General features: G+C 43.9%; 1 protein-coding gene across 1 annotated transcript in view; it reads right to left on the minus strand.

The window, feature by feature from the left end:
- Window positions 1–22666, minus strand: part of PTPRZ1 (protein tyrosine phosphatase receptor type Z1) — a 652698-nt gene that overhangs the window by 33944 nt on the left and 596088 nt on the right. Inside the window, exon 26 of the mRNA XM_086966862.1 lies at window positions 12194–12267. Within this exon, the coding sequence (XP_086822988.1) occupies window positions 12194–12267 (74 nt within the window). The remainder of the gene's footprint in view (window positions 1–12193; window positions 12268–22666) is intronic.

A 22666-nucleotide genomic window follows, 5' to 3' on the forward strand; every position in this document is an offset into this window, starting at 1 on the left:
AAACCGGTTTTCCAAGGGTATGTAGCGCACCCGATAGCCACGTCTGTCGGTTGGGCTAGGGAGCTCTGGATGCCAAGTGAGGGTTTCTGCCATCTTGGAAGTGGATGGAATGGTGCATCCTGGGATGGCCAAATGCCACACTTCACAGGAAGTGGTAATCAAGTGGGAGGGAACCTGGAAGTCCACTGGCCACCAATCACATCCTGCCCTGAGGGCATTTTCTGAGCATAAAAAGACACCCCTGCAACCCTGAATTCAGATCTCAATGGACTGGAGAAGAGAACTGAAGAGGGACCTGTATCGTCAGAATCTGGGCCACTTCCATAGGAATCCATTGACCAAGGATAAAGTGACAGAAACTGTTGGAAGACTGCTTCTTCGGAGGAGGTAACTGTTTCTGAGGCCCTTTCTGGTTCCCCTGAATGGCTCCCTGCTGTAGTTGCCCAACATTTTACTCAAACCTTTTCCAAGAGTCAAATTCGTTGAATTTGCCAGTGCTTGTTAGCATTTGAGTGCAATGCTTTGATTTATCATACCTTGTAAATCCTATATCTCCAGAACCTTTTGGTGGATCTTTTTGGTTTTGGTGTCTACAAATACATTAAAATACACTCTAGTTTTATAAATTGGTACTGTACTTCGATGGTGTCTTGTCAATTACTTTTTCATTTGTTTTGGTGCTGTTTAAATGCTTTACAGGTGTTCCTTTATATAAGCCTTGCTGCTCAGAGCAACAGCAGCCCAAGGTTGAGCTGTAGGTTGGACAAACGAAACCTAAGGGTCCTTAAGGAGTCGGTGATTATATTACATGATGAGGTCACACAACCACACCATACAAATCGCCCATTTTCTCATAATATGCCCTTGAATATCTATTGATAGCAAATGCGTATTTACTTTGTACGTCGATGTTATAAGTAGTATTGCTTGCAGCACTAGAATACCTTGTTAACATTTTCAGGTCAAAGAGTAGCATGCCCAGCTAACAAATACGTAGCATGTATAATGGAGCTGTTAGGTACTTTGTTTACAGTGCAGTAGATGAAGTGCACATGTTACAAATGACATTCATTTCCTTTTTATGGGGACAAGCTATCTTCAGGAACTAACTGAATGATATTAGTTTACCGGTAATGAGGTAAGAGGTTTGCTGCTGGGCTTGTTTTTTTACATTAGTTCAGTGAATCAAGGGGAAAAGGCTACTAATATGACATACTTTTACATACAAAATAGCAATTGTCATAATTCACAGAACTAGCAAAGATGAACGCTGTTGCCTCCTCATAAATAATTTTGTTTCATGCAACAAATTCTCTTTCTGTGGCTATCCCCCTCCCTCAACCAGTAAATGATGCTCTCAGAATTGGCTGAAGTTCATTGGTCCAACAGGAGGTGTGACTCCTGTGATAATAGTTTGCTGGATTAGTCTGCAAACCTGTGGCTACAACCCGACTATATAACAGATTGTTTTAAACAACTTTGTGTCATTTATTTATTTATAACGTTTTATCGTAACATATTGGTGATATACTTTAATAGAATGTTTTACATTTATGTCATATTTTTATTTCATTTTATAACATTAACAAATAATGATTTATTTTAAAAGATCATTTAACGTAATAAATGCAATGTGTGCTGTTCTATTACCATGTTAAACATATAGGGGTCCATTAGGATGGCGGGCAGATCGCCCCCGCCAGCCCGGCAGTAGCCACCGCCGGCTTAGCGGGGGCGATCTGTCCACCATCCCTGCAGAAATGACCCCCGCCATATCAGAATGGCTGAGGGGTCCGCGGCAGACGGAAAGACCGGCGGACGGAAAGACCGGCGGAAAAGGCTGCATTGCCGCCACGGAAAGGCATGCAGAGTCTGCTTTCGGGGCCTGTTGCGGGCCCCCATGGACTCGGGGGGGGGGGGAGGGGGGTGCACATGGGGCGTACCTATGGTACCCCCCTGCCTTTCAGAGAACAATGTGGCAGGCACCGCGCGGTGCCTGTCACGTTGTGCTTTGAAATGCACAAGATGTATTTTTAGCATTACGGTGGGCGGCCACAATGTTAAGAATACGGGATGCACCCGCCTCTGTGGAGGGCGCATTCTAATAGCCCCCACGGGACCCCCGCCCTTATTGAGGGCGGTCCCTTGTACCGTGAGGATGGCGGGCGGGCAAAGTCCGCCCGCCATCCTAATGGGGGCCATAATGTACATATAAGCAATACATTGAATATTTTGATAATGTGTTGTGATTATTTTCATAAAATTCTAGGTGATTTCAAATTTTAATATAGCTTAGCGTTTTGTACAAAAAACATTGGTCTAATTGTATTTTATACTCTTTTTATTTAATTCAATATAACTAAATGTGTTTTTGAACGATATGTCTTTATATCCTATAGGCTTATAGTCCAGTCTATTTTTTAGCTTTCTGCTTCTGTTGTGATGAGTTAAGATTACAGTGGAAATTGGGTTGGAGATGCATTAGTGCAGTTTTAATAGGATCTGGTAGTGGAGGCTGGGTCTCCCTTTGTATTTGCCTAAAGGAGAGTTGGTGAATTCTGAAGGCCAGTAATTCCCCCAGCTGCGCTATGTTTGCCTATAGAGCATTGACAAATATGCCCTTATCTGGGCTTACTTTGCCTTCAGGTACAGCAGTCCCCTACAGTTGGTTGGCGCCCTCAGACATTTGCTTGTGGTGGCTGGAAGTAAGAGGTGGAAAATGATTTCCATCCCAGGAAGGCATTTCTTCCCAGCTTGATTGATTTAATATCAGAATGTCTGTTTCTCAAAGAACATATAGAAAGTGATTAGCAGGGTGTAAGCTGCTGAGACTATTATATGGATGTAATCTATAGGCACTCCTTACTCTTAACAAACAAAACTAGTACATTCTTAAAAAACCATTAGCCAAGACAATAGGTCTGGCTTGCAGTATGAGTTACAAGCTAAACCCCAATAGTGCTGCTGATGATTGTCATCAGTGGTGTGTGGTAAGGATTAATATGAACTACTGGGTGTTCTGAAAGGCATCTGCGGCTTGGCGGCAGGATGATAGGGAACCACCAGGTGTGATGAAAACCAGACAGCTATCAGGGGCCGTATTATACAAGTGCCCCGGGGGCTCAACGGGCGTTTGCAGGGCCGGTCCTAGGCATGGGCGGTATGGGCAGATGCCCAGGGCCTCGCGCTCAGGGGGCCCCGCCGCCGACCCACAGAGTAGACCGCAGAGCAGGGGGCCCGATATAAAATGCGGGAAAAGCGCTGCGCGCACTCGCGCAGGCAGTAAGGCACTTAGAGGGGCCTCACATCTTCCCTTTCGCCCGGGGCCTCAGAAGGCCTAGGACCGGCTCAACGGGCGTTTGCGCCTGCTTTGCACGCCCCTGGGGCACTTCAGTATTACAGAAAGTGGCTGCAGACACTTGTGCATCCCCTTCTGTAATACTGATAGTGCTGACGCACATAAAGTGCAAGGGCTATCAGCAGAGGGCATCGCCTGCTTTACACGCTCCCGGGGCACCTTGGTATTACAGAAAGGGGCCGCAGATGCTTGTGCGTCTCTTTCTGATATCATGATGTGCTGACGCACATAAAGTGCCAGCACTGTCACCAGAGGGGATTCCCTCATTTGCATGGCGGCGTGCTCCATGCAAATGAGGGAATCCCTTCCCCTCTGTACTCGCGCCATATTACAGACGCAGGCACAGAGGCAAAGAGGCTCTCAGGAGGCGCGCTGACAGTGCACCACCTGATGGCACCCCTCTGGAGCCCACCAGACAGCCCCTTGCAGGCGGGAGCAGTCACTAACTGCACCCGCCTACAAGGGATCTCTATTCCCCCTTCAAAGTGCAGGCGGGTTGCCGACTGCACTGTGAAAACACAGAGCAGCTTCAAAGCAGCCACTCTGTTTTTCACAGGAATGCGCTGCCCCCAGGGCAGCTGAGTTCACCATAATGCAGTGCATTTTCATTGTTTGCGCTGGGGGCAAACTATGAAAATACGGCGCATGCATACTAAGGACCCTTATGTCTTATGATATTTTAACTTCAAGCAGCCAAGAGAAGCCTAGCTGCAGGAAGAAAGTATCTGGTAGTTATGCAAAAAAGCAGCAACAGCCTAGGAGCAGGATGACAGGGAGCCTAAATGGTAACTAGCATCTGATGTCTTACGAGATCGAGGCTCTGGAGCAAACTTTCATCCTTAATAGGCGGCCATCTTATGGTCAGCATCGTATGTAAGCAGTGGCATAAACAATTTTAAAAAAAATACATGGGCAGTAAAAATGAAATACTATGTCTGCATCAATGCATGCGTGAATAAGATACATAAATATGTGATGACTAAGTGTACTTTGAAGCTGACAAAATGCCTTGTGTGCACTGTAGTGGAAGACATAAGGATACATCCAAACAGTCAAAAGCACAAAGTGATCGAGCATTAGTCCTTTGAGGTGGAGTTAAAGATCACTTAATGTATATGTTGAAGCACGGGTACAATACGTCAGGTAGACAACCTTAGTTTTCTATTGCTAGCCCTAATAAACAAGTAGCTAGCTTACTTATTCAGTGACAGCAAAAAAGTATGATTGAACTGTGGTAACCAAGATAAAATGTAATTTGTTTTCGAACATTTTCACTGAGAATGATTCTAAGCTCAATGTTTCATTCGAGTGTAAGAGTGATATGTGTGAGACACTATTTAATGTATTTGTTTTCTTTCATATAATGCTCTACTTGCCAGTGCTGCTTCAGAGAACTAAAAGAAACATACAATGATCACAAATATGATATACCTTGTTGCAAGTGTGTTATGCATTTGTGACATCAAGTTGAAGAGTGAACTAAAAATGTTAAGATAAAGAAATAACAGCTTCTTCAAGCAACCTCTTCAATCACTAATTTATCTTTCTTCTTTGCCTGAGCGGTTTGCACTTCGCAAAATGTTTTACTGGTAATGTCGTAGTGATTCAGGCGTTAAATAAATAGCTTGCACATTTGTGTGTATGCATGCATACATACCAGAAACGGGAGAGGAGATGGGGCGTCCTAGAGCATTTTCCATCAGGGCAGCAAAATCTCTAGGGTTGGCTCCACTCTCAGGCTGTTGACACATCTGCCAGTACACTGAATTTCACTTGTTAGACACAGAATCCACCCAGTTATAGAATGAATCCAGAACCTTGGTGTCCCTCTATGCAGTTCCTGGACTTGGTTTGCCTCTGCAAGGTTTAAAAATCTCTGGCTCCAATGGATCACTGCATTGAGATTGACACCTCTTTGGTGCTCTCTCATCATGTTCGCATTCGCCTCTGTGGGGTCTAGCACCTCCTACAGTAGGGTTCTGCCCTCTGTCGCCTACTCTCCAGGGGGATTAGCATCCCTAAATAGTTCTATTCTCCACCATACAGTGCTCAGCAGGGAGCTTGGTACATGGTTCTACCTTCCACCTCAACCGCATGTCCTCCTCTAGCCGCCTACCATCCTCTACATATTTATGAGCAGGGGCGAGCATTCCATTGTCAAACTCTGTACCCCACCACACATTCACCAGCAGTGGAATCTTGCACATTGCATTTAGGGTACAAAATGTGCTTTGCTATTTTTATGATTTACAGTTTTAGTTTGTAGCCATTACTGTCCTTTAAACAGCGTTTAAAAAAATTAATTTGAGAGATTTTTAAACATTTATGTTAATTTCTTATAACCAATCCTAACCATAACTTTACTTTAACTGTTGGTTTCTTAGGGAATAACTGTGTTTTTGGTGCTATACTACATTCAACCTGAACATGCAGCCACTCAATGCAGTACGAGTCCTTCAACGAGGCACTGCGCCCAACCCCACATGGACATCCAGCCACAGATCATTGGCTGAACACAGTAAGTTGGGTTGTCTCAGGGCGCAGTGTTAGGACAACCCCTTTTCAGACCCCCCTGGGGTCAGCCTATGCGGGGCACACAATCCTACCCTGCGTGCCGTTGAGACTGCATGAGGGACCTAGCCACTGGCCAGGCCCTGTGCCCATCCCCGCATCAGTGGTGCAGACAGCACAGCTGCAGAGAACCAGGGGGCATATTACTAACAACTAGCGATAATTATCGCTATGTTGGTTTAGCGGCGATATTTTTATCGCCGAGCTGCGGCGATTTTTATCGCTTAGGAACCCTGCTATTATCAAGGTTTATCTCCTAAGCGATAAAAATCGGCCGAAATGCATGAATATTGCTGAAAAGTCTGCAATATTCATGCATTACCGAGCTAATGCTCTTAGCCATGTTATCCACCTACCATTGGATAACATGGCTAAGAACTGCTCAGGGGCAGGTGTTAGCTTTTGGAGATATTCGCGCTTAGCGCGAATATCTCCAAAAGTTGGTAATAGGAGATAGCGATGTTAGCGACTGTTTCCAGTCGCTAACATCTTGGCACGCCCACTTTGCATGTCATTAGTGATAAATATCACTGACATGCAAAGCGGGGCCCAAGATGGTCGCTATCTCCTACTAGCTGTCGCTAACTGGTGTTAGCGACAGCTAGGTAATAGGGAGATAATTTTATCTCCGCTTTCTTGGCTTTTAAAGCAAAAAAACGGAGATAAACCCCCTTGATAATATGCCCCCAAATTCTTTTTTTGTTATTCTTTTCAGCATTCACACCTTCACTGTCCGTTCTCCAGCAGGGTCCTTGGTACCCTGGCAGAATGTTATCCTACACTACAAATATCCTAGTTTTGGGTGTAATACTCCAATACGATGCTCTATCTTTCACTACAAATTCCCCATCAGTGAGCTTTGTAACTTCAGTCCAGCTCACTGTCCTCATTCACATGCATTTTTCTATTCGCTATTTGCATTGCACATTTCGTAGTGGGAGCTCAACCACATGGAAAGAAGACGGCATTCTTTTACTCCACAACACATTTCACAACTGGGTAATTGACCCACCCATGCAAGACTCCACTCTCATATGGAGAATTTGCACCTCTGTAGGGTTCCGTCCTCTGCCTCATGATATTGAACATTCACCAGAAGCAAGCCTAACTTTAGCTCTTTTTCTTACACCACAAACTCAGCAGCTTGGACTTGGTGCCCCATGTAGGGTGCTGCCCTTCACTGCACATTCTAGCAGTGGGTAGGCAACCCATACAAGTCTCTGCCTATCAACTCCACTGCATATACCCCACCACGGGGCTTGGCACCCACTGTCAGGGCCTGTGGCATAGCTAGACCTATGGCCACCCGTATCGACCCCTGTATTTGCCACCCCGTGGCTGTGTGTAAGAGCTGAGGGTGCTGCCGATTTCCTCAGCAGCCGGCACGCGACGTAAGCATGGGCGGAAAATCCGTTTCGCTCGCGGATTTTGCGGATTTTCGGTAAATTCGCAATCCGCGAGATTCGCGAATCTCCGGCAAAATCCGCAAATCCGCGAGCAGCGGATTTTGCTCGCACTGCTCGCACTGTTCGCGTGAGTTCGCGGCTTCCCAGTACAACTTCGCGCCCCGCGAATAAGTGCAAAATTGCAGAAATACGATCTTAGCAAAACTGAAACTACTTACCAGGTTCAAAAGTTCAGGCTCATCATTTGTAGCCATTTCCTGTAGTGCTTCCTGAGGGACCCCTCCAGAGTTCAGTTGCCAGTTGCAACTATTATGTGACCCTGCTCTGAACCTCAGAATAGTTACACATATGCCACAAAGGTCCTGAATTACAGCTAAGGGAGACAAGCAGGAGCCAGGCTGGAAGTTCAAATCCATTAATCAGCCCCTAATTCATTATTGTCAGTTGGGGCAGGGCAGGTGTTGTAACTAATTTTGCAACAATGAAAGCACTTAGCAAGTGCAAAAGATCACTAATCAGGAAGCACTAAGGAAGCAGGTGCCAGCTAAAAAAATATTCTGTGACACATTAATCAGCCCCAAATTAATTCAGGTCACTTGAGGCAGGGAAGGTGTGCTTGTGTTGCCACAATAATGTACACTGACTGGACAACCAGAGGGTGCTGTGATGAAACAGAGGGTGGCATGGGTGGGCCAGAGGGTGGCATGAGTAGTCAGAGAGTGGCAGTGGTGACAGAGAGTGGCAGTGATGAAGAAGAGTGTCCCAAACAGGCTGGACACGTAGAAACAACAAGTTCGCGAAACTTGCGACCCGACAGGTAAGTTCGCAATTTGCGAAAGTGTACAAAACCCTCGCGAACTGGCAGAAACCCGCGCAAACACAAAAAAAAAAAATCCGCAAATTCGCGAGAATTCGCGGATTTTGCGGATTGCGAGTTCGCAAATCCGCAAAATTCGCGAACGCGAGATTCGCAAAATTCGCCCATGCTTAACGCGACGGCCACTTGTAAGAGGGGGGCGCCACCCCCCTATCCCCCCTTGCTACACCATTGGTAAAGGTCGGCACAGAGCCATTTTCCTGTGGGTGTTTTTGTATATGAAAATATTGATATTAAAAATATGCATATGGATATTGGATACAGTGTATGTTTTCTAATTTCCTATACAAAATACATTGTGTATTCTTTATTTTACGACCTGGTATTTCGTTTTTCAATATTTTAGAAATGTTGGCACTACTGAATAGTATTGCACTCAATACTGAGAGAACTGCCAATGTTAACCTCTACCCGAATACAGCTAGGGGAAGAACGTCTTCAATATATTCATGGAGGTTTAACTAATCCACCACTATCTTAGTTCTACCTCCATTACGTAAGTGTGGATTATTCTTCAAATTACTGTATGTCAGAATATTGTCTCAAAAATATTGTGTTGCCATAATTTTATAGATAACATATTGAGAACCAAATAATTGGGAAATGGGTGTAGATTAGTAAAGATTTACTATTCTTAACTTTACATCATTGTCCCTTGATGATATGCATAATAACAAGGGACATAGATATAGAGTAAAGTAAACCTATACTAACCTATATACACTTACATTGGCAATATTTGGGTCTTTGATTTTCTTGTCCATAACATTATGACAGCACAATATGTCTGAGGCAATACTCTGGTGGAATACCTTTCAAGTTCTCATGATACACCTTGGCATGAGGACATCTAAATCAATATATTTTGGAGGTGCCATCTTTCTTTCTGTTTGGCTGAGGGTTTCCAGGTGTACATTTAAAACACCACATACTCAATAAGATACTTAAGCATCAATAATAATTGTCTACAATATACTCGTAACTGCTTTCATGTACCAACCTTTACCAAAAACAAATGACATTCTTTTGAAAAGGAACACAAAACTTGTTACAACCCTTTGTTGTTTTCTTAGTTGCTATATCAGTAGCCACGTGCTTCATTTCCAACGTGATTTCCATTCAACCTTAACACCAGTTAAACATGTTTAAATAATCCTGCATTGAGTCCTGATCTTATCCCACCTTTCTATCCTTCGTAGTCTTTGTCTAGTTATTGAATGATCCCTCTATTTTACAGAGGATATTGGGCCTGAAGTACAAAGCTCTTTATGGGCACAAAACCTTTGATTAGCAAAATAACAGTAGTCCAAAGGATCAGAGCTTTTTAAAGCGCACACTGTTCTTTTATGGGACAGAGCTGCTTTTTAACTCCTTCCATGCTCATGACGAACTGAGCTCGTCATGAGCCACGGCACTCCGGTGCTCATGACGAGCTCAGCTCGTCATGAGCCGTGGAACGCTCGCATGCGGGAATAATTCCCCTGCTGTGCTGAACGTTCCACGGGAACGGGTGTGGTCATGACGAGCTGAGCTCGTCATGAACACAGGAGCGCCGTGCCTCATGACGAGCTCAGTTTGTCATGAGCACAGGAGCGCCGTGCGCGCCCCCCTCCCCCCAGCACAGCGGGAAAATAACCCCTGCAGCGAAGGGGTTAAAACATATGTCAGCAATCTGAGAATGCAAATAAAGGGACCGTGGTCTGATATCCTTCCGGGCTTGTCGGACTCCTCGTCTTTACAGCACCAGGGCACCTTTGGGTAGCTGTTGCACTGTAGATGCAGTTATTCATTCATTCACTCCGGCATTCACAGCCACTTGCAGGTGGCACAAATTGCCTCTTCTTTCATACGTATCAATGAGTCAGAAAGTTGTAAAGCAAGCTTTCATTTGAGAATGAAACTGATTAATACAACATACAAGCAGAGGTGCGGCCGGCTTGAGCGTGGCGCTTCAAACACCGATCGCTTGATGTTGGTCGTACTTGATATTGGAACACTGATCTCCTGTGGTCGTACTTGATATTGGAACACTGATCTCCTGTGGTCGTACTTGATATTGGAATACTGCTCTCCTGTGGTCGTACTTGATATTGGAACACTGATCTCCTGTGGTCGTACTTGATATTGGAACACTGGTCTCCTGTGGTCGTACTTGATATTGGAATACTGATCTCCCGTGGTCGTACTTGATATTGGATCACTGATCTCCTGAAGGTGGTTTCCTTCTCTTTGCATGTTGATGAGTCCATCACCCTGCCGGATCATACGTACCAACACTCCCACCAATGGTGTCTATACATATATGTTTATCATTTCCAGATAGTGCTTGCTATAATTACGTCATTTACAATTTGTCATGCATTACATCTTGCTGGCGTGTTCTACTGGCCTTGATGGTGATTAGACCCCCACATCATGACATTGCAAGCTGACACCAGGATTTTCACAATTTTTGGGTGCTTCCAATAATCTCTCTTCGTCCTGATGATGACCCTTATATAAGTAATTTTATGGGGTTGAAATGTCGACAAGATACTATTGGACTGTTTTTAATTTGATTTGGAACATGATACTCTGATTCAGTGTTATTCAACAATTGTATCCATATCAGTCACAAGTTGTGTACATGTTTTTTGTATAGCACTTCCACACTTTAAACTCTTCTATTTCACTTTCACTGTGTCGTTGTATATTTGGGAGCACAATTTATCCATAAAATGTATGAAAAGAAAACTTAAAACTTTAACTTTATTGTTTTTAAACTAACTGAATACATTTGATTTGATTCTAGTTTAAACCAATCTATTGATGGTTATATAAGGTGGCCTAGGAGCTTGAGGCTCACACTTCCCCCTAAGTGACCACTGATTAATTTATACACTGATTAAGACAACAGTTCCATCTCAAAATGAATGTCAGGTCACAAACTAGTCAGTTTAGAACAGTTTGTGGCCTGTTCTAAGTGCATCAAGCCCACTGTTTTTGTCTAGGCAGTGGACAGTAGATCGCTTACTTCTAATGTATATTCGAGGTGGTATGACAGAATATGGACACTAAAAATAAAATGTTACAAACATATCATAGCCAGAATACCAATTAAAAAAATATCATGAAGATAAGAAGACATAGGTAAGTATTGATGTTCTAGTTTTAACTTCACGTCAAATTTCATTGAAGGTATATGTATATTGTTTAGGCATGTATGAGGAGCTATATAAAGTATATCTACATTTACAATGTAAACTTAATTTCTCAATGTTTTGGTAGTTGATATTCAACCATAATATTTTTGTAGCACGATCTTTAGGGCTGGATATTCTGGTAATATACCTTCGATGAAGGATGTGACATTCAGGTGGTTACCCTTTCACCACCCAGTTCCCAAGTCAAAGAAGATTTGAATGTGTTATTTAATGTTATTTAATGTGACATTATTTTGATTTGAAATGGCTAGTGTCAGAAGGAGCAGAACAGGCCTCTTTGACAATGTACAGACAGAAAGTACATGGCACTTCCTTCCTTGTAGAAGCTGGCTGCAGTTTGTGCTTAGCACTTGGCTTGCTAGTAGGTGCACAAACATTGGCACTAGTTCATTTCTTTTTTTATCATGAGCCAGGGTACGCTTAAAGGACTGAAATGTAAGCAGATGACGCATAAGTGCCCTCTGAGTTGGTGAGCATTTGCATGTGTGTTGGTCACTGTTGCCTGAGGCATTAAGCTACATGTCTCTGTGATGTCATCTGGTTGTATGTCTATATTCTAAATGTACCAGGGACTTAGGGTCTTAGATCACACCTTGGGATCGAGCTTCCTAAACATATCTACTGTTGAGATGTTTTACTCTTATGTCTTAATCTATGTGCAACCCATTACTCACTAAATATTCCTGACTGTCATTCCGTGTCATCAATCCATGTCACTGCAAGGCAACTTTGTCTCAGCTTTCTCACCAAATGTATTTAATGCCAAGCTTAAACTTACCATGATATAGGAAGCATTGATATAGTCAGTTCCCTCGCCAGGCAATGAAGAAAGGCCGACTCTTGATCGTTCCACTGCAAAAAAAAGCCAGCTTGAGTACTAATACATGGATGGCAACACTTAGCATCAGAAATGTAAATAATACAGCACCGCGAATTATCTAGCAGAGTACAACATTGTGTATATATTTTCTGAGAAATTATTAAAATGTCAAACGGTAATCTGATTTGGAGCCTAGGGAGACTCAACAACCACAATCTAAAATGTCAATGCAGCGATAGTTTTGGGCTGAAAGCACCAGGCCTAGACCTAACATCAGGCAAGGGCATCTATTAGCAGTGATGAAAATGATCCACCCAACATGGGATCTTATCCTAGAATTCTGAGAGGATGCAGACCAAAAGAATTCTGCCCTCTATCTAGACGAGCATACTTTTCCCTTTAAATATCACCTCTATTGGTTGGATGCAAGGGCCAGGATCCTTCTTTATTCAGTCTGTACACAGTTGTGCACCCAGCAGGTACCACGAAATGTAAGGTGTAATGTCTATTTGTTCATTTTTATTCTGATGCATTAACCATCCTCTGGCTCATTATTCTGCTGACTGCTGTGAGCTGGGAGAGAAAAAGGTCAGCTAATGAGCCTTTTTTTTGTAATTCGTGTATAAAGAGTAGAAGATGCAAATGTTTTACTTTGAAACAGAATATATTTATATAGAATATTGTAACATCAATATCATACGCACTGAAAAAATATAGCTTACACGGACATTATAGTTAGGAATTTTTTTTTTTAAATTAAAAATTCATTAAAAAACAAATGTTACAGGGATGTTATAGTTAGGTTCTGATTTTACACACACAAAGCCATAGAAATTCAGCAGTTATAGTTTGGGTTACCTCAAGTAACTATAACTTGTGCCCTCGAACTATAACATGCTCCCCAGCGATGCCCACCATTGTCATCAATGATGTCATTTGAGATGTCATCAGTGATGTTATCAATTATGTCATAGAACATGACATGAGCGATGTAGTATGTGAGGTCTTAAGCAGTACAAAGTGGGGGCAGAAGTGATAGTGGCCGCTCGCAGCAGTTTGAAGCCCCTCATCGTATGCCCTGCTGACCGGGAGCTCGTTGCCTTTAGTGGATGCCCTCCTGTGCGTGATACTGCCGCGGGACTGCGAGGACCAGCAGCCTCAGCATTCCACACAGCTGGGTCCTCTTCTCGCCCACTCCTGCCTGCTGCACTTAACTGCTCGCGGCCCCCGCTCTGCGGGAGCCGCTCGCAGCAGTTTGAATTCCCTCATCGTATGTCCTGCTGACCGGGAGCTTGTTGCCTTTAGTGGATGCCCTGCTGTTCATGATACTGCCGCGGGACTGCGAGGACCAGCAGCCTCAGCATTCCACACAGCTGGGTCCTCTTCCCGCCCACTCCTGCCTCCCACATTTAACTACACCTGACACCGAATCGCGGGACGCGCGCCGGGCGAAGCCCAGGCCAAGGGCGGACCCGTTTGAGCCCGTTCGAGTACGTTGAAGACGGGCCGGGCCACCCCCCTAAGCCTTTACTTGCAAGGTTAGTGTCTGGCTGTTGCAACTACTGTGGATTAATTTACTACTTGATTATAAAGGGTGTTGGCTTTACATTAACTATTATATTGTCCCTTATGGGTGGTAGAGCCGCTAAGAAAGCGGGACCGGGAGGGTCATTTATTGGCACTCTGGATCAGTTTCTCGTTAGAGCCTCGACGGTCTTAGCTCGCGAGATTGAACAGACGGAAAAAAGATTATCCTTAGACATTGCTTTTAGCAAAAGATCATCGATGGGAAGCCTAGCTAAGGTCTGTTCTCCAACTCCTCCATTGCTGCCAGTTATAACTATATCGGCAACCCCTGAAAGTGGAAAGGAGGATCAGTTATTACAATCACCAGGTACTTGCCGTTACCTTTGTCAATTGATATCTCTCCAAGGGGTAACATGAACGCCATACCCAGTAATGTTTCCTGTAAACCGTTGATATCTAGCGTCCAGACTCGCTCAGCGAGCAGTAGTGATAAAACTGGGGCTGTTCAACCAGTGGAGAGTTCGGCGCATAAGAAGAAGCGGACCGGGGCACAAGCACAGTCGAAGGGAAGAAGAGCAAAAATTATGAAGCTTAATGGAGCCACGGTCCCAATTACCACACAAATTACTTCTACTTGTCTATCCAGCAATGAATTAGCTCCTCATACCCCAAGTTTAGCAGTGGATATTCAATCTGATGAACTGGGGCCTGACTTTGGGGCAAGCTGGAATCTATTTTTAAAAAGACATCTATGATAGATTGGAGATTATTGAAAGTAGACTTGTGTGTTTGGAATTGTCTTTTGCTTTGGGGCACTCACGGGGTGGTGTTCGGGCTAATGGGACAGCTGTGAAGCATACGAAATCGCTTGGGAGTACTATAGTTCATGTTAATCTTATCTGATCGGAAATTATTCTGAAAAAGCTAAAGTCTCAGGAGGCATCTTAAATCCGGCCTCACAACACACCCGTAGTGAATTGACAGCAGTTCCTAGCCAAACTGTACAGTGTGAAGAAGTAGGGACAATTGATTCGCACGGGCCTGTAACTCAACTACGTACTGTGAATAATTCCACAATTGCACACTCACCAAAAAATGTTGTACGTATTGTCCTCCCTCCCGATTCTATTCCTTATGCAGTGGTACTGGCGGGTGTTCCTCAATTAAGCCAGAACAAAGGCGAAACATATTTGGAGCTTAAAAACAAGTGTATTTTTTGGCTTAGTACCAACCGCCCACTACCCCCCCATGTATCTGCCGAAATTTTGTTTGCAAGAAGAGTGGATTGGGTGGGGGTACGCGGAAAAAGACAGTTGATGGGGATTGTGTCATTATTAATTTCAAGGATAGGAGGGCCGTTAATCACATCTGCAATTGGCCGTATGAAGGCTTAAATTCTGTAATCCAGTCACTGCCCTTGACCTTCTTCCACCCATCAGTATACCAAACCCCTGGGCATATGTTGTTAGATGGAGGGGCTCAGATTAGGAGTACTGTAGGGGGACCAATGTTGTTTAACAGGTTTGAAGTTTTGTCGGGGCTGGATAACTGTGATTGACGACGACCCCTCGAAGTCGATGAAATGAATGAAGCCCCATGTGAAGGTACACCAAAAAAGGGTCTAAATTCCTCTATTGATGCTTATGAGATCATTGATTCGCAGGGATGGACTACATGGGAAGTTAGTAGTGATGTCCCACATCAACAGGAGGGTTGTGATGTATTAATGTCTCATTGTCCGAGAATAACAGACCCTCCCCTTCCAAATAAGTTGAACATAGAAAATGGGGGGGGGGTGATGAGGTTGAACGCTTACGGACTGGGAATGGCTTGCTGTCTCTGTTATCCTGGAACATGGCGGGACTGGGTACAAAACTGATATCGCCTGATTGGACCACCTTCATTGATAAATTTGATATCTGTCTATTCCAAGAGACCTGGTTGGTGGACCCTGTTTTTCGGGAGGGATATTGGAATTTTTTTGTCCCCGCTGAAAAGAAGGAAAAGGGACGCCCAATAGGAGGATTGGTTATTTGGGTTAAGCAGGCCTTACGCTGTGATATCCAACAACAGCCTGTCCCAATTAATGATATTTTGTCAGTGAGACTTCGTTTTCCATCTGGTGTGAGCCTTGAAATTTTTAATGTTTATGCTAGAGGGCAACCAGGGGGCAAAAGGTCTGAGGTAGTATCCGCGCTGGATGTTCTAATTGAAGCTCTACCTCTTAACACCCTGCCTCTTGTAGCAGGGGATTTTAATACCACCTTTGATCCGCTGGGGTACGATGACCAATGTCTAACGGAGGAGGAAGACTGTACATGGGGCATTCCTCAACTTGAGCTGGCCCCCATAAAAAAATGGACTGAGGCAGCAATACAAATGAAGGGCCTCTGTCTGGGGAACCAGCTAAGGGCTGCTAATGGCCGTACACCATTGGACAGACATGGTAGCAAAACGTACGATAATGGTTCCAGGTCTAGCTGCATTGATTATCTGCTTGTCCATTTAAAACTGTGGCAGAGTCTTGTGGACATGGCAGTATTGGTGCGTATTGAGAGTGACCATAGTCCCCTTACCTCTTCATTTAAGTTGAATCTTGATAGAATTTGGGTGGTACTTTGGTAAATTTAGTTCCGGAAGTGGTTCTGGCAAACGATGAATGGCATCTTAAGTGGAGTAAGGTAGTTGAGAACCCCAAAACTCTGATCTCCATAATCGATGACGTGAAAAAGGTTCTAGATGACGAAGCTGCTGTAGGGTCAGTTGCTCTTACGGCGGATCCACTATGCTATTTTGTTGAAGCCCACAACAAACTTAAAAACGTATTTTTGTAAGATGGGGTCTGGTAGAGGACTGTCCTCTAAGAAACCTGAGAGTTGGTACAACGAAGCTTGTATTAAAGCCAGATTGGGACTGGGCATAGCATTAAAAACACGGGATCCAAACAGTGTAAGAGAGGCTCGGGCCCGTTATAGGAAAGTGCAGAACGAAGCGAAAAGGCTATGGGATGAGGGCAAATGGCAGGAGCTTAAGGATGCATGTATGGCAAGGAACCCAAAATTATATTGGGATATGTACAAATGGGATAGAGGTGGGCGCCCTGACCGTGCACAAAATAACGTTGCTCAACATTTGTGGGTAGAACATTTCAAACCGCAATATGCTGCTTGTGGTAGTAATCTAGATGGTGACACATTTAAATATACTTTTTTCCAAGGAGACGTTTTTACAATGGGAGATGTAGATAGGGCTTTGGAGACTGTAACTGAGGGGAGAGCACCAGGCATCGACTGTATCCCCGCAGATCAGTTCTTAAACGATAAACAAACATGGCGGGTATATATTGTACGTCTGGCAAATGCTATCGCCCAAGGAGCGTCTATCCCCCTTTCTTGGAAGGGGCAGAAATCGTTCCGTTATATAAGATAGGCGACAAGTCGATTGCAGGCAACTACAGGCCTTTTAGCCTGATTGATTCCATAAAAAAAATTATAAGCAGGCTAGTGTTAGCAAAAACACAGGCTTGGATGGAGGAAAATAATATTCTGAGCCCTCTGCAAGCTTCGTTTCGTCCAAAAACGAGCACAATAGATCAAGTTTTTCGTTTTATCATGTTATATTGGCGAACTGTGGTTTTGGGCAAAGAGGCTTTGTACGCTGTGTTTGTCGACTTGAGAGCGGCTTTTGATCTAGTCCCGCGTGGCAAGTTATGGCAAGTTTTGGAGGGGCTAGGGATGGCCCCTGAATTGCTTACATTGATCGTACGCTTGCATGAGGACAATTTTGCTCGTGTCCGTTGGGGGGTACAGAGGGAGGCCTCTGAAAGCTTCCCTGTTGAGCGGGGAGTGCGGCAGGAGTGCGTTATGGCACCAACCCTGTTCTTGCTCTTCGTCAATGGGCCCCACGGACGCACCAGCTTTGGCAGGTACCCGCATTCCAGTCCTCATGTTTGCGGACGACACTTTAATAGTGTCTAAAACACCTAGTGGCCTCCAGAAGGCCCTTCAGCGGTTTGGGGATTTCTGCCTACAGCACGGCCTGGAAATAAACGCTGCTAAAACAAAGTTCATGTCATTTAATGAGCACATATCCTTTAGAGGTCATATATTTATGAGTGAATCTCCTCTAGAGCAGGTAGACTCATTTACTTATTTAGGCGTTACCTTGCAGAAGGACATGCACTGGAACAGCCAAATGGATTTGGCCGTTCTAAAACTTAAGCAACAAGCAGGTGTTCTTCTGCAAAAATTTTAATCCTCCTTGACTAAACCAATTAGCCCAGTTCTTGAGATTTACGGGACAAAGGTATTGAGTTCGGCCCTCTATGGAGCCGAACTGTGGGGCTTCGAAAATATTACACAACTGACCAAGGTGGAGAATGAGTTTGTGCGCAAAATGACAAGTGTCCCACAAAGCACTCCGCTAATCCCATTATATTGGGATTGGTGCAAAAAAACAGTCAAAGATCTGGCAAGCCTGCGGCCGTTACTGTATTGGCGGAGGATATGGTGTACTGATGAATTGTCTCATTATGCCCAGGGCCTCAGGGACATCATTAAGAATGACTCCCTTCAAAAAATTAAATGGCTTAGAGAGATTTGGAGTCTTCTGGGGAGGATGGGTATGTCTGAACTATGGGACAACCCGCAAAACGCTGTTTTCCCAACGAAAAAATACCTTAAGGGAAGATATTGGGCAATGGTTAATGATCTAACATTGTCAAAAACTTTATCTTCAAATCTCACCAGCTGTTTTTTAGAATTCAAGACCTGGCCAGTGTATGAGAAATATTGGGATCAAATTGAAAAGCCACAAGATCGCAAACTGTATTTTCAATTTAGGGTTGGTACCCTCCCTACTAATTTGTTTACCGAGAAATGGGAGGGGTCAGTTAATGATCGATGCCCTAGGTGTCAAAATCAACAAGAAACTATGTCATATCTTGTTTGTGTGGCCGGAATATATTCTGCCCCATCGCAAGTGGATCAAACCCATTTGTCGACTAATGGGTACTCGAAGGTATGCTGAGGGCCTGAGAATTTTATGCACCGATCCCAACCCACCCATAGCGTTAGCTGTGGCGAAATTCTTGCAGTGGGCCTGGATAATTCGTCATAAACTGTTGCTGTCCTCATCTCGAGTATAATTGTCTAATATAATGAAAGAGCAAATATATAATTATGGCAACGTAATTTTGAAGAATACTATGTATGTTTTATAACTTTTTTAATCTTTTGTATTCGAGAGTTGAAGTGAGGTTTAATCTTGTCTTAACTATTTTTGTCACATCACTAAATCAAAGGAGAGAGGGAGGACTAGGTAAGCTAGTCTGAATCCCCGTTTTTATATATCAAAAATCAAGAAAGACTAGCTAGGTTTATACAGGTAAGACTCAATGGAGTACGTATGTCAGGGAAAACCAGTAGGTTTTATTAGAAAGCCCTCACCCACCAACCTAGTTGGTGGCATGCTTCATCATCGGGCCCACCACAGTGGCACCTAGCGTGCCCCGGGTGTGCTTCGACGCCAGATTACTGCGGAGCTGGTATAATTACTGAGTGTGCAATGTGGTGAGTATGAAGGTGAAGATTAAAAAGCCTTTAGTTTTTGTGAGTGTAGAGTAGCACAAACTAAAGGCTCACGCGCTGAATAGGGACTACTACTCACGGCACGCATGCGCAGAGCGCGCATGACATGGCGCTTTCAGCGCGGCACCCCTCCCTCTATTTCTACCCCGAACCCAGGTGCAAACAATTACGGAAGCTTTAAATAAACATGCTCGGCGAGCCCTCCTTTCACAACCGGGCGCCGCAGAAGGATTACAGGTCCAAGGAGGAACCAGATCGACAGTTTCGTGAGTAATTGAGGCTGCGCGCTACAGCAACTGTGGGGGTAAGGTGTTGAGGTCTTCCCTTACAGGTCGGATAATAATGTTTATAAAACCAATACTACCTTCTTTTAGGGTCTTTTTCTCTGCCAGGCGACCCTAGGAGGCTTTGAACAGCTAAAATACTGTGTGAGGACAATAATTGATTTTCTTTCACTTACCTGAACCTCACATTGGCATTTTCGTTTTCTAGCTCACCACTACAACCGGCTTCTAGATAACCATCACATGAGTCTTGCCACTGACAAGACCACACTTTAGCCATGTATAGTTCGCTCACTCACCTTACAAGACGGTGGAATGACGACTGTTTTTTGCAATAATATGCTAATATGACTCTACCCTGTACGTCTGTATGTCTCCCCTTTTATGTTATATGTAGCAAAGCGAGAGGGAATCCCCTTCTCACCCATATAGCACCTTAGTGCGTGCTACACATAAAAATCCAAAAAACACTCACTGTAAATTATTTTTATAACCCCACACATACTCACTTGGTCCTGAGGAAAGCCTGTTTCAAATTAAGAAAGGCCAGGCTGAAACATGTAGACCACACAGGACACTGGAGGTCATAATCCATACTCCACTGTGTCCGCTTGCCTTTTTAACGTGCCAACAGATACCCAGTTTCATTAAAATAGTTTTTACCCTCGGGTGCTGGGATTTTTGTATGGCTTTTTAATCTTCACCTTCATACTCACCACATTGCACACTCAGTAATTATACCAGCTCCGCAGTAATCTGGCGTCGAAGCACACCCGGGGCACGCTAGGTGCCACTGTGGTGGGCCCGATGATGAAGCATGCCACCAACTAGGTTGGTGGGTGAGGGCTTTCTAATAAAACCTACTGGTTTTCCCTGACATACGTACTCCATTGAGTCTTACCTGTATAAACCTAGCTAGTCTTTCTTGATTTTTGATTAACTATTTTTGTACCATACTAGATGATGTTATTTTATTGTATAACTGATTAATGTGTTTTTTAATATGTGCTTTGATGACTCAACTGTCGAATAAAGTATGAATTGAATTGATAGTTACTTTTGCACTCCGAAACAGGAAAACACAGCAGGATGGAATTATATCAGTTTGGCTAAATGTTGGACATGTATTCAGACTGCATGCTTTTTGTTATTTGGTGTAAACTCGTTCAACAGTTTTCGAGAAATTAGCATTCAAAAGTGTTTTTGAGTGGGCATGAAGGGGTTAACAAAGGTAATAAGTTAGATATATCTTGGCCGTTGGTCTCCAGCTTTGCTTTGATTGGCCCATTCAAAAAGGATGGACAGAGCCTGATTGGCTGGCCACATCATTGAGAATATTTTGTGGCAACGATTTGAAAAAAATTCAAAGGAGACATAAGGGGCAAAGAATGCAATCCCAGGCCCACCCAAGGGCAACTCCCCAAAAATATTTTGGGACACGAGTACTGTGGTACCAGAGCCTGCTAATGAGGTATCCAGCAAGGAACCATGTGGTGGTACCACAATGCTGGTCCAGCAGTTCTGGTAATGTACTTCCATAGTATTGCAGTATCAAAAAAGAGAAAATAAAAAAAGAATGGTCTTGTCATAGACCATACCCTGTTGCCAACTGCCACTGTGCAGACCATAGGTCATACGTAGTTGGGGTTGGCCGCGTACAGGGCTAACCCACTGCTGTGCATGGTTTGAAGGATGTACTCAGTGGGGGAGGTGGAGCTGAGTGCTTGTGAGGACTGGGCACAATCATGGGGTTGGGTACAGGGCCTGGTTGCAAATTGGCACACATGGGATGTTGAGTGTCCATAGAGAGTAGAATAGAGGGTCTGGCTGGAGATGACACTCTATAACCAACCCAGGAACCACGGTACCACCACCCTTTACCACAGTACCCAGCAAGGCGCTCAGTGAGGCACCAAAAAACCATTAAAAAAAAAAGTGTCTGGTCATAGAACAGACCCTGTGGTCAATCACTGTTGTGCAGCACGTAGACCGTACAAAGTGGGTATTGCCTGCCTGGTTATGGGCCATGTGCAGTGGTGGGGGAATTGGGTGCCTGTGGGGTTCATGCAAGTTGTCTCAATGGATTGGGATTATGCTCAGCTTTGAATGTGGTAAAAAAAATACAAATACACTGAGAAGGCCAAGATTAAATTGGCATTATAGTTAGATAATTCTGTTTAGAATAGATTATTGACCAGAAGATATCTGGGAATGTGCCCAAGTTAAATAGTTGGAATACAATACTATAGAACAATTCTATGTAACAAAGGTGTCTATAAGGTGTGGATGAATCTTTCCAGAACTTTGCAAAAGATTTTGAGGCACTGCAGATTGTTGAATAGTGTCGAATTTAGGGACCAGCCACTTAGTGTTGTTTTACCGCACATTGGGGTTGTAAGATTGGCTCTGAGGTTATATGCCTTGGTGCTCATCTCAGGAATGTGTGTAGAGTATTTTTATCAAACTAAGGACAGTTGTCCATACCAGTGACGGCCCATGCAGGTAAACGCGGTGGGGTGGGGGAAGAGGGGTGAAAGTGACAATTGATGGGATAGGGAAGGTAAAATAAATAAAACCACTCACCTTGCATTCGCAGCATCGCTGACTAGGCGATGCGGCGAGTGCAAGGTAAGTGGTGTTATTTATTTATTTTAAATTCCCTTTTAAATACCATTGTTTGTCACTTTCACCCCCGCCGCTCTGCACTTACCTGCAATGGCTACTACTGGTCTGCAGAGCCTAGTAGAAGGTGTCTTATCAGTGGCATATGCATATCTGTCAACCTCTTGACTAAAAACTTCGGGTCATGTGAAGTCTTCAAGAGGCTACTCTCTTTAAGGTAAATAAAGTGTGAACTGTTCATAAGATGATTGTATTGCACAAAATGCAGTGGTATAAGAACCCATATTTCACAGCGAACCATGAAAAATTGAAAATATTTCCCAGTTTATATGAAGCATGTAGTTCGTATTACAGTGACCAAAGATTCGGATTCATATTTAGGTTTAAAAGGGACATCTTTTATATTTTGA

Source organism: Lissotriton vulgaris, chromosome 1_1 (assembly GCF_964263255.1).
Source record: "Lissotriton vulgaris chromosome 1_1, aLisVul1.2, whole genome shotgun sequence".
NCBI lineage: Eukaryota > Metazoa > Chordata > Amphibia > Caudata > Salamandridae > Lissotriton > Lissotriton vulgaris.